Source organism: Motacilla alba, chromosome Z (genome assembly GCF_015832195.1).
Source record: "Motacilla alba alba isolate MOTALB_02 chromosome Z, Motacilla_alba_V1.0_pri, whole genome shotgun sequence".
NCBI lineage: Eukaryota > Metazoa > Chordata > Aves > Passeriformes > Motacillidae > Motacilla > Motacilla alba.
In genome coordinates, this window is record NC_052046.1 from 54,561,227 (window position 1) to 54,573,738 (window position 12,512).

Genomic DNA, 12,512 nt, shown 5'->3' on the forward strand with positions numbered 1-12,512 from the left:
TTTGTGCATGTGTATCTAATCTAAGTACCTAGATTTAGATTTTTTTTTGTTTATTTATTCATTTATTTATTTAAGGATTCTTCTGCCCTCCTGAAAGTTACACAGACATACAGAACTGTGGTGCTAAATTATTTGACTCAAAAAATAGCAAAAGGTGACTTCATTAATAAGTCTTGAAATGAGGATAAGAGGGACAACTTAAAACTGCATAATTACTTTTGACACTAAGGTGATTAAAAACTCACGAAGTCTTTAAGCTTGAGCCATTACATTGCCAGCCTAAGCCAAAGATACCTGACTTTAAGCAAGTTCAGAGAAGGTAAGAGACATGGGGCAGATTCTTCCTTACACATGATGAGTAACTAAATACCATATAATTGGTTATACAGTCTGACTAGAAGAACCTTATTTCACACAGTGGGATGCACAGATATCTGGAATTAAATCAGTTGACCTAACTTTAGCGTGTGATTTAGCAACTGATGGCTTACACCATCTATTTGTCACTGCTCAAATCAAGTAAGATGCATCTCTCCTGAACATTTATGAGGATTCACTATGTGTATGCACATTGGGTAATTGCATGAATATACTGGCATAAAAGAGACAACTGATCTGAAATTACAAAGCCATTTTTCTTGTTTCAGAGCTATAGCTTTCGCACTTGATGCCTCTAAACAAGCAGTTATTAATGTAGCCAGATATTCCATTTTGGTGGTCCAGGTCAATGTCTTTGGAAGTTCAACTTCTAATTTAATAAATTCTTCATTTTGATGAGTGACGCAACTTTACAACCTCAGGTTAATTTTGGATGTTGTTTTGTGAATCATATTTACTTTCTTCAACAATACAGAAATCTGCTTCTTTAGGTAAAACTCCCTGTTTCATTTTACTTTTAGGAAAGGGAAAGGTGAAAAGAAGAAAGAAGGCAAAGTAAAAAATAACTTAAGTGTATTTTTCTACAGTATAGCTACTAAAGCTTTTTCTTCCTCTTTTTTAAATAAGATCCAGGGTCCTGTATGCAGTGTTAATTCACAGTCTGGATTCAGATACTGATGTCTAAGCAGTAACATAGAAGTTAAAATCTTTACCATCAGTTTACTATAGCTTGAATACAGAGGTATTCCCTTGCAGCTGCTTACAGCCTTTCTACAGAAATAATCTAGAGAGTAGGGTAATGAGGCATGCCACCTTTAGTTTAAAGTTGTACTGGCCCCACTGCAGCACCTCACAGAGGTTCTGCAGGTGGTGATGGTCAACTTTTATTTCCATGGATACCTAGAATTTTAATGTAAGTGTATTGAGACCGCTAGGATTTGATCTTTTGAGCCAACCATCAAATAGACAAAGGTTATAACTTTGGATTGTTTTGGAGTATTCATGGAAAGGAGCTCTAAGCGATTCTATTTTGGTAAAATTCAAAGATGTATATAGTAAGAGAACTAGATAAAGTGTTAGCTTCATTTTTTGGTTCCCTCTCTAAGCTTATTAGGCTTATTTCTGAAATCTGCCTAGCTGAATTTGTTGCTAGGATTTTAGTTATGTCTTGACTTACCATATGATTTCAAATAAATGCAGAACAGTTCTATTCCAAGTGAATTACTAGCGCTCCTTAGGATACTGGTTTTTAGAAATTAACTAAACTGTCTTAGGTTAACTAGATTGACTTCAGTGGTTGGCTTTGAAATCTCTCTCATTTTTTGGCAGTTCAGTCTAAAAATACCCTACAGACCTTAAGTGTGAGATTAGACAATCCTAGACAAATGCTCCAACAAAACTTACCTTCTGTAATTTACTTGAGAACTTACAACTGGTGACTCACTGCCAGCTGTAAAGTTGCTGTGTCCAGATGTCACTTTTTAAAGCAGGCGTAAGAGAGAGCAACAAAAGTCCTGGGCTAGAAAGCGTCTTGATGCAATTATGCAAATTCCTGTCTGGGCTCATATAATACAATAATTGGAGACACCATATTGCATTCAGCACTGCACTGTAAACCAACAAATATCACTAAGTGCCATTATTCCAAAAAAAAGCTTGATTGATTGATTGATTGATTGATTGATTTTAACAGCTTTTCATTATTACATTTGGAAAATATTTATCAAGCGGAAAAGATATGTGAACCCACACTGCAGAAAGGGTGTTGAAATCCCATTACATGTTTACTTTCTTTTGTTTGACAACTTGCTTTTCTCATGTTAGGAGAAGAGAATGGACAGTCCAGTTCACTGATTGTTTCTGGCTACTGAACCTTTAACATGGAAGCTTCAATTAGGGCAACAGCTGCTCGAGCTGCAGACAGTCAGCTTTCTGATTCTGGTTGTGGATTACACACTCTAACAGATGATTCTAGTTACTAGCCATCTTTTGTTAACAGGGGTGCTCTGTGTCAAATACCTAGGGCTTTTTATAGATTCTGCTCCTCCTTTGACTGTCATGATGCCCTTTATGTCAAAGGGAGACTCACCAGGCACTTAGTGAGCCATCACCTCTCAGAAGCCTGGTTTTCAACAACATATGTTCCCAAACAAGTCAAGAAAGTTGTCAGGCTCAGTCACTGATGAACCTAGTTCACCGAGGAAGAGAGACATATAAAAAGAATTCCAGAAACCATTTCTCCATAGCAAGTAGATATTTTTAATGCATCCTTCCTGAAACAAAATGTTTTAAGGCTTTTAGCTCACCTGAAGCAAGCTTGAATACATGATCATTGATGGCGGCAGGAGGATGGACAAATTCTTATGTCCTGCCATGGGGAATGGAAAGCTAACAATTACTCCATTGAATTCTCTAAAAAAATTAGTGATCTGTCTCATGATTAATGATTTTATAATTCTCATAAAAACAGGATAATGGATTGTGCCCCAAATATTTTAACGAGAAGGTATGCTAGAAGGCATTTTTTTTCACTTTGCAGAATCATAATAAATTTGTGGTTTTAAAGAAATTAAAAGATGCAATTACAAAAGATAACTTTTACTAGTAAAATCTTCAGAAATATTTGTAGTTTATAAGACATGGAACCTTCATCTCTTTCTTATCCTAAGGGTACTAACATGCAACAGTTGCCATGATTTAAGAACATACCTATCTTTACAGAAACTGTGTATTATCTTTTAAATATCATTGTTGAATGTGTCCATGAATGCAGTGTTCGATCCCAGTGCAAAGAAACACCACCAACTGGACCAGTTTTTAAGTGTTGCCTCAAATTAAGATGGCATAAAATGCCTGAATACTCAATGTTTCTGCAAGGGAAAAATGATACTTTAAGATATTTTCCCATGAAGTGTATGATACCAAAACTAAATAGCAAAGACCATGTTCAAAACTTGCTGTGAGCAGCAGAAAAATAGTTCAGTTTTCCATCCTGGTTTGGACAAAATGCCATCCAATACTGTAAACAGCAACACAACTGAATTTTTTGCTGCCACAGTTTAAGACACTATTTAAAGTTGGGTTTTTTATTGTTTCTCCAGGATAGAATCCAGGAAATATAAGCATTTAGTATCACCAGAATGTTGAACAATTGTTTGCATTCCTGTTTTTGAAATTGTCCTGAATATTTCTGCTAGAATATAACTTGACTGGCAAGTTAGAAACAATTGCATGTCTAATCATGTGTGGAAAAAATAATTTTAAAAATCCATTTCATGGTGTATGCCCCAGTTTGTATTGGCAAATAATTAAATTATTTCACACTTCTGTTTCCTTAATGCATATGGAAAATGTGTTTCAGTATTCTTTCTCTTTTTTATATAATTGTCCTTTACTAATTGAATTATGTGGTGCAAATTATCAACTAGCTGTTTTTATGCATTCATTTAGTGTCATCTCATTCTTTTTCAAATAAATGAGAAGTGTTTCCTTCAACATGGCATTTTGAAAGTGATAGAAAGTGATAGAAAGTGTACTTTTTACCTTTGTCAGGTAGAAAGTACAATTTACTTAGTTTATTTAATTATACATTCTTATATCTTTCAATATTAAAAATAAAAAAATTGATTTCCTAGCTTCAGAAAATCAAAGTTCCAAATAATACATTTTTTAAACTTCTAATCAAGTTCCAGTTCTGCACATTCATCCATCTATCACAGACTTCACTTCTATAACTACAGCCACTGATCCTTAGGACTCAACTACCTCAAACTGCTTTTTTTTGGAGACAATAAAAGCTTTTCCCAGCTTGTCCATTTGTCTTCTTGCAAATTTTGCTGTGAGATTGATTTTTTTTCCATGAAGGTCCCTCAAAATACTCATATATAAATTGTGGACTTGCTCATTTTTGTACTTTTCTATCTGAAACACATGAATGTGTATAATATATAAACATATATATGTACACATTAGCCAACATTTTCTAGATTCATCTACTTTTAAAATGATATTTTAGAACACAGGCTTGTATTTTTGTTTCCTTTTCTTTTTATTCCTTTCAAAGTTCTTTTTGATAGTTTTCTTCAATAGAGCATAAAACTTTTTTCCTATTATTTTCTTATACAAGGATCGATTTATTTTAGAGGTGAGAGGTAGTTAGTTCCTTTATTAGAACAAAGATGTTTTTGTTGTCTGATTATCTTTTCTTTGAGTTCATAGTTAGAGCTGTAGCAGTACATTTTTGACAAGGAGTTTGGTTCTCATTATTCTTCTATTTATTATGGAACATAAAGGATTTGCTCTGTCATCAGTGTTTGTTCATGGCTGCTTGCCTTCCACTTAACCTTCAAAGTTAGTTAACCCAAAAGGCATGCCCAAAAAATCACTATTGATGTCTGTCCAAAAACTGTGTTTCACTGAATGGGAGAGATTGTTCCATGGAACTGTAGTGATGTAATTTGTTTTCTGTGTATTACATGGCACTAAAGAGTCTTTGAGATGGAGAAAATAATTTAAGACCCATTCAGAGTCTAATTTCCCCTCATGGCAAGGCAGTGTGTGCCATGCTGCTTGCCCTTAATCAGAGCTAAATGGTAATTGTAATGGGTTGTTAAACTAAAACACATTTTTTCATTTCCTTGCCTGGTCTCTTCCTGCAAAATACAAAGGTTACTCCTTTTCAGGCTTTTTGTGGAACAGTTGGTCAGTCCTGAGTTTCTTGTTGCCCTTGGTCTTCTATCTTCACTCTCTCAAACTGGTTCCTGTACAGGGAGTTTTCGTCCCTGGATAATTTGTATGAAGTGAACATTGTGATCTGCAGCCCAGCTGCTGTGCCAGGCCCGAAATGACAACAGTTCCTATCCAAGAAACTGACAAGAATAAAAGACACTTGTACATTGCAGTGTGAATTTAAACTGATTTACTTGATCAGTAGGATGCCTTGAGTGGTTCAAAAATCTATCACAACAGAATTCAGAGGATCAGACATGTGTGATGTTCTACTGCCTTTCCATTCCCTGTGTGCTCCATCTGACACTTGTTTTTGTTCTTTTTCCTATTCATGCAGTCACCTAATGCTGGAGACAAGGATGACCAAACATTGACGGTAGGCAGCAATTGTGCATCTGAGCATTTGTGTCTCAGGAGGGTGGTGAGACAAGCCTTACATTAGTTTGCCGTGCATCAACATTTTTCTAAATTGCTGGGATTTCTTTCTCCTCCTATACTGCTACAGAGTTTAAATAATTTATTTCCAAACATAAAGCAGCAAATTAATTTTTATTGGTTTCTATAATTTATCCCTTTTTATGGGTATGACACCAAAGATTAATCCATGTATTATTGCCAAATATTATTTTCTTCAGTGTTGGTTTTTTCCCTCTAATTGGATTTCAGGGTCTTTCTAGTCAGTAGTCTGTTGGCTCTCACTATCCTTTTTATTGAAACAAACAGCCACAAAACAGTCTTACTCTGTGAGATATATACTGTGCATTGATTATTGTACCAGAAAATTGCATAGGGAACAGAATCTCAGAGTATGTTTTGTATTTCATTACAAGTATGCAAAAGACCCTTGTACGTTAGATTCATTGCTGTAGATGCCTGTACTGCCTTATCAGGCTTTCAATCTCCTCTTGCCATGAGACTTCAGTGGATCCAGCCAAAGCGAAGAGCATGTTTCTGATGGAGTGCCATTAAAAAAGAGTACTCCTGTCTGCCCTTTTTCTCCATAGTTTTGATCATACGCATATTTGGAATACACTGAAGTAATAAAAATTATAATTTACTTCAGGGATTCAAGCAAAAAGTTCTACAAAGAAAGAAATCGTTAATTCTTCCTGATGCAAGGATGAGGTTTTCATTTTCTTAACACTTTATGAGTTTTCACAAAGAAGGATTCTTTTTGCCATGTTTTTTTCCTGAGTCCTGGGAGACTAATGGCTGTCCTAACAATCCATCCCCTCCAGAGAAATTATCTATAGTTATGGCAATGGGTGATAAGGTCTGTAGGTTAACATAACCTGCTATAGTTGATAGTGCAAAATGTTTCATTGTTCAGTGAGGTGTGAGATTAATTCGTATTGTTTCAGACATCTTTCCACACAAAAAACAAAAAGACCCTAAATTCTTTGCCATATTTTTTACCCTAGACCAAGCCACGTCTCCAGCGGGGAGGAAGCTCCGCATCTCTCCACAACAGTCTAATGAGGAACAGCATCTTCCAGCTCATGATTCACACACTTGACCCACTTGCCGAAGGTATGCCTATTAATTTTTTTTTTGCTTTCCTGATGCAAAAGCAAAAAAATGCTTTATTTTTCCTTTCTCTCCATGAAACTGTTTTTTGCATTTCTCTTGCTTTCATCAGTCTTTTCTGAATGTGTCTGGATTTTCTGAGAGAGTTACGCACTTTTATGGTGTGAAATACATACTCCCACCAAGACTTTCAACTTAGAAAATGTGTTCATTACAGTAAAACTAAAACTGGTCACTTGGTCAATGCATAAGTACTGATTCTCTTCTTTCCTGGCTTCAGTAGCAATGTAAAAGCTACACGAACTGTATCATCCTGTACTTTCATAAAGATTTTTGTTTGTTTTCTTCCCTGGTTTTGGTTTTATTTAAAAAAAAAAAGTCACAATGGTGGATAATTTGTCATTTGCACTGTAGAAAAGAATGAGAATCTTGTGATTTGACTTCAGGTTGTTTAATGCTGACATTAATAAAAATGCAGCCAACATACCTCTGTGTTACATGTATATAAACAGTTCACTTTCTTTATCCAAGTGTGGCGTGATTTATTGCTTCTTTGACAAATTAGCAAGAAGACCACTGCTTTGATCTGAGAAGCTGGCAGGAAAACCATATTGGCTTTGTAATTGTGGAGTGATCTGACTCTCAGATTCTAGTAGAAGAACCAAAAAAATTCAATGCTATGTGTTATTTGATGTCTGTATGTCTGTAGGACTTCTCCTGCTGCAGTAATAGTTGTCTTGAGAAATAGCACTGGTGAAGGAATAGGGATGTTCTAAAGAGAACTAAAATATTACTGACAGACTTTCAAACTTCAGTGACCAAAAACTATATATAGCAATTCACATGAGCATACATGACAGACTGAAGACTACTTGAAAGCTAGAATTGTTGACTGAAGCACAATTTGAACCTAATGTAAATTGAGAATAAGATCATCTCTCAGGTATTTTTCCGTTGCTCAAGCTTATTTCACTTGTTACTCATACATAGCTTGTTCAGTGTTCAGACCTGTGTACTTTTCTGCTGTAGTTAGCTTGCACTGCGTAGTGTGATCCAGAGGCTTCCCCCTTCATGACAGTGAAGGAAAAAGGGGTTTGAAATCTGAAATTCATCTTGAGAGAGACAAAAGCCCTACATTTCTGACAAACAGGTATTACTTATAATTAAGTTTGTCAAGTAACTCAATTCTGGTTTTCATTATGTCAGTAAAACGATTGATACGATTGAAACAATGGATTGATTGGGGATTGATAGAGATGTCTGCGTGGCATCAATCTTACTTAAATTAATCCAGTAACATCTTCTTCAGGGTTTTTTCGCATGTAGTACTTCACTATTTACAGATTTTTTTTTTCCTTTCCAAAGTCTTACATTTGTCCTGGAAGTAATACTCTTTAAAAAACTGCCAATAGAAATGTATTCCAGCTTTCAAGTAAGTGCAAGGCAGTAGCCATTTCATTATCTGGACCTTTCATTAAAACTAACACACTGAGTTAAATTTACAAAGGGGAAAAAGAATCTTCTTGCATTTACAGTAAACTCTGTATTTCAATGCAAAACTTCTGTGAAGAAATGGCCAAAAAGCTGCTGGAAAATAGCCTATGTATGTGCAGAGATAAGTTGGTATAGATGAAGAAACCAGTATTTCAAGCTTTTGCTGACTTTACAGAATTCAAATTTTAGTTCATGAGAGCATGAAAATGAAATTCATTCAATCACTTGTTTTTGCATATGAAACTCTGGTTTTAGCTTTTTATAAACAGACTTACGACTGTAGGAAAAATCTGAGAAAAGTGCATCCATGTTTCTGGTCACACATTATTAACCTTTTCTGAAGCACCACCTCATTTGTACACAGACTCGGCTTTCAAGATCTTTTGCACAGCAGGCAGTTGGGAGGGCAGACAGGAGGAGTACTGGACGTCTCCACTGAACACACTCATGTTGCTTTCTGAGATTTTAAGCTTTTGAGTGTCTGTATTAATTATTCTGTATTCAGCTTATTCTGCAAACTTCCATGAAAGAAAAATTTCACTTTATGTAAATACTGTGTCAGGTTGAGGCAGGTAATGCTAATTAATACATTTGGATGTCACGGTATTTTAATCCTACATTCACTTAAAAACTATGTGTGAAAATGGATGTGGGTCCCTACTGTATACAACATTAATTATTAACTTGGATCTGTATGAATTTTACCGACCAAATTTCTCCCCATTTTTTGTGTTTTAATCTGTGCATTATATTAACAACATTGAAGAATCAAATTGGTGCATCGTCTTTATTTTAAAGAGTCTTCTACCATGCCAGCTAAGTAATTTTTTTTAAGCTGATAGCATTTAATTATTACAAATTGAAAGAAATAGTATTTTTTAAAAGTGTTTGAGAAATCAGTCCTTTGCTCTATAAACCTGTTATCTGGGGAGATGTAGAAATGTAAAGGAGTACCTGGTGCCTCCTCTGGCCCATGTGGCTCTCTCCAATTCACGTGTCCTTTCCTCTACCAAAAAAACTCAACAGTTTTGAGTTTTGCGTAAGCCAAGAAAATTAGCTCTGCTGCACTCATGTCATGGATGATGATGGACCTGCTGCATGACCTGTGAGGCTAAAGGGTTTCTTCCTAATCATTTGATGCAAGTATGGATCATTCTCAAAGGAATAGCAGAAAGATGTTATAAAAATTTTTCATTCTTGCTTTAGTCAGCAGTACTTCTGCCAGATGATGACTTGGATCAATAGGTCAAAAACATTGCATCATTTACTGAAATTGTTGGATTTGCAGAAGAAGAACAGTTTATGAAAGCATTAAAAAGCGCCACACTCAAATAAAAAAAAAGTTTGAAAGGTGTCTATCAAAGCTACCATATACACAGGGATTCTGGCAGCCCCTGCACTTGGGCATACTCCTGACATCTTCCTCCTTCTTCTCTCATTTCCTTTTTCTGCATTTCTCTAGCATTTATTTCTTGGCCTTTCTCATACTGGATCTCATTCACCTGCACCCACCTTCTTCCAGCCCTCTCCCATAAGATGGCTCCTTCAGCACCGTCTGTCCTTCTGGACTTCTGGGTCCGTTAGTCAGATCGCTTCCTGATCAGACACACGCAGCACTGCGGCTGTCACAGCCAAGTGAACTGTGTTTTTGGTGGCTGGCAAAGTTTGGCTACAGTCTGGGAGCTCTGTGTGCTCTCTGTGCTTGACTCTTGAGGGCTTCTAGATCAAATACTGCCTTTAGAAATTACATTTCTAATTGTTGCAATGCTGCTGAGAGATCTAGCTTTTCTTTCTCTTTAAGTCAGTAATGAAATTCACTGTTACATTCCCTTGAACAATTGCAAGGGAAATGGGGGAATTAGAAGGCATACTGCACTGTCATTTGGAGTTACGTGGATTTTGCAAGGGTGACAGAGAAGTCCCATCTGCATCCTCTTGGTAGCAAAAGCTGTATGGAGTGTATAAACAGGCCATGTGACTGTTAAAGATCAGCTTGACCTACACATCATTATTACTGCATTAACATTCAGTGTATTAATAGAAAACCAGCTCATCAAATTTACTTCTGAATAATTCATTTGTGAAGTCAGAACCAACCTCTCCTGCAACTGAAAGCATACTAAAAATGCACTTGATTGCAAGTAGGATATGAAATGAGAGAGTAAGATTTGCTTTCCAAAACTGTGGATAAGAAGAGCAGTCCCTATATACTATTACACACTTATGAACCTGTCCTTCTTTTTACTTTTTCACATAAATGTGGCTTTGTATGGCTTGTGGCTGTCTTGTAAAAGCCAACTTGCAAACTCTCCAGAGAATCAGCAGGCTTGCAAGTTGTTCAGCCCACCTCTGACAGATGAGTAATATCTGAGATCAGTGGGAGCTGCTGGATATTTGGCTCTTCATATTCAGGCAGGTGTGCAGTCATGCTGTGGATTTAACAGTCTAGACAAGGAAGGCTTCTCGCCTTCAAAATCTTGGTCTCAGCATAAAGCTTATAAGAAGATAAAAGTTCAGCCACTCTAGCAGGTGAATGTGTAGGATGTTTGTTAATGAGACGTGAACTTTACATTACAGCTGAGACATCATCATTCATTAAAAATATAAATATTTATATGACATTAGGTATTTGTTTGCTTTTATCTTATTACAGAAAAATAATGACCTTGATAGACATCATTTCCTGAGGATTAAGATTAATGACTGCCTGTGTTTCTGGCTATCATCAACTCTCAGCCAGTCATTAATCCCCAGGAAATCCTATGCCATATTTGCTTTGCTTAAGTGCTAGTCTTGCAATCCAGCTGGTCTGTTCATAACAACATTACCTGTATGAATAAGGATGGCATCATCTGACCTGCTGTGTTGGTCAGGCCCCAATCCAAAATCCAAGTAACCTGAACATAAATCATGACAATCATTGAACATTTGTAGCTGTTTTCTTCTGAGTCCTGCACCTCAGATACGTAGTTGTCCTAGTTTTGAAAGGGATATTCCTGGGTTATGAAAGTGTAGGTTTTACAAAGATCTCTCTACATTTTTTAATAGAAGATGGCTGTTGTTTTGCAGTGGAGCAGGGCAAGAATAAGATGGTAAGTATTTTTTATGAAAGTGTGCAATGAATAGTAATCCTACCTTCTCCCTATAAGCTGTAGGTTGCTGTAAAGATGATTTCTTCAGAAGTGTGGAGGGAGCACTTTCTCTCTGGCGGCTTCTACAGGTACTCTGTTGAACAGGGAAGATATCAGCACTAAAGTGAGGATTTAGAGCACTAGTGCAATCTGAGGCTACATTGTTTTTCTTGCACAGCTTTATCAAGATACAGGAAGAATGAGATCTTTTCATTATCATAGCATCCCTATTCTGCCTACTGATAAGGTACCACAGGCCAGCAAAACATCTCCCACAAGTGAGGATTTAGCTAGATTTTGACTTTCTTGCTCTGTGTGACAAGGCTGTAACTCATATGCAAATGACATCCTCTGCATGAAAATGGGCGTGATATAAATCTCTGACATGGCTTAGTCCCCAGTGATAAGTAGGTATCTTTGGCAATTTTCTCCTATTCCCATCTCAAGTCCTATTTCCTAAATGGAAAACTACAGGATGTACTTCCACAGAAAATGAATTATCTTATAAGCTGCACTTTTTTGTTTTTTCTTTTTGAAGATATAAATATGGTGCATGTTATTGGTGAGAGAAGTTACCTTCTGTTACATAAAGCTGAGCTTACAATTCTGTCACTTCCTTCACTGAACACAGAAAAATACAGTTCATACTTCTCAGGAAAATAAAGAAGAATACTCAAAGTTTTTGACATAGTAGTGAATTGTTTATAATGGTATAATGAGTTGGTAGATGCTGTTGTGTTCCTACATATTGGTCTTAAGAATTTTCCAACTTTTCCATTCACTGCAAACTGTTCTGCTTCATTTGCTCTTGCTTGGGTACTTTTCTAAGACATCATGGAAACTGTCAGCTCACCCAAAAGACATCTGGCAGAGGCTGGGTAGCCTTTACCTGGATGGTTACTCAGCAGCCTCCCAGCTTTTGTCTCATTTTGCAAAAAACTCATGTTCTTACTCTTCCCATGGCCTAGGTGAGATGCACCATCATGTTAATGCACCACCAATGCCATTGGTGCCATTGGAAACCTTGTTTGGCCTGAAGCTGTTTATTTGCTATATCCTCAGAGAAGTAGGGCCAGGCAACTCAGCTTATGCCAACTCATGGGTAATGCTCAGCTCCTGCATGGCTGAAGTAACCTGAGCACTTCCACTTTACTCATCACCAGAACATGGGTCTCAGAAATCTTTTTCAACCTTAACTATTTTTTGATTCTGTTATGCAGCAGGACTTGAGTGCACTTCACAGAAGAGCAAAAT

At 36.6% G+C, this 12,512-nt stretch overlaps 1 protein-coding gene across 3 annotated transcripts in view; it reads left to right on the forward strand.

Moving 5' to 3' along the window:
- The window catches only part of SLC24A2 (solute carrier family 24 member 2), a 110,195-nt gene that overhangs the window by 50,223 nt on the left and 47,460 nt on the right, over positions 1–12,512 (forward strand). For all 3 annotated transcript variants that reach the window (XM_038123921.1, XM_038123923.1, XM_038123922.1), the window contains exons 3-4: positions 5,444–5,482; positions 6,528–6,636. In XM_038123921.1, coding sequence (XP_037979849.1) covers positions 5,444–5,482; positions 6,528–6,636 — 148 coding nt within the window. The remainder of the gene's footprint in view (positions 1–5,443; positions 5,483–6,527; positions 6,637–12,512) is intronic.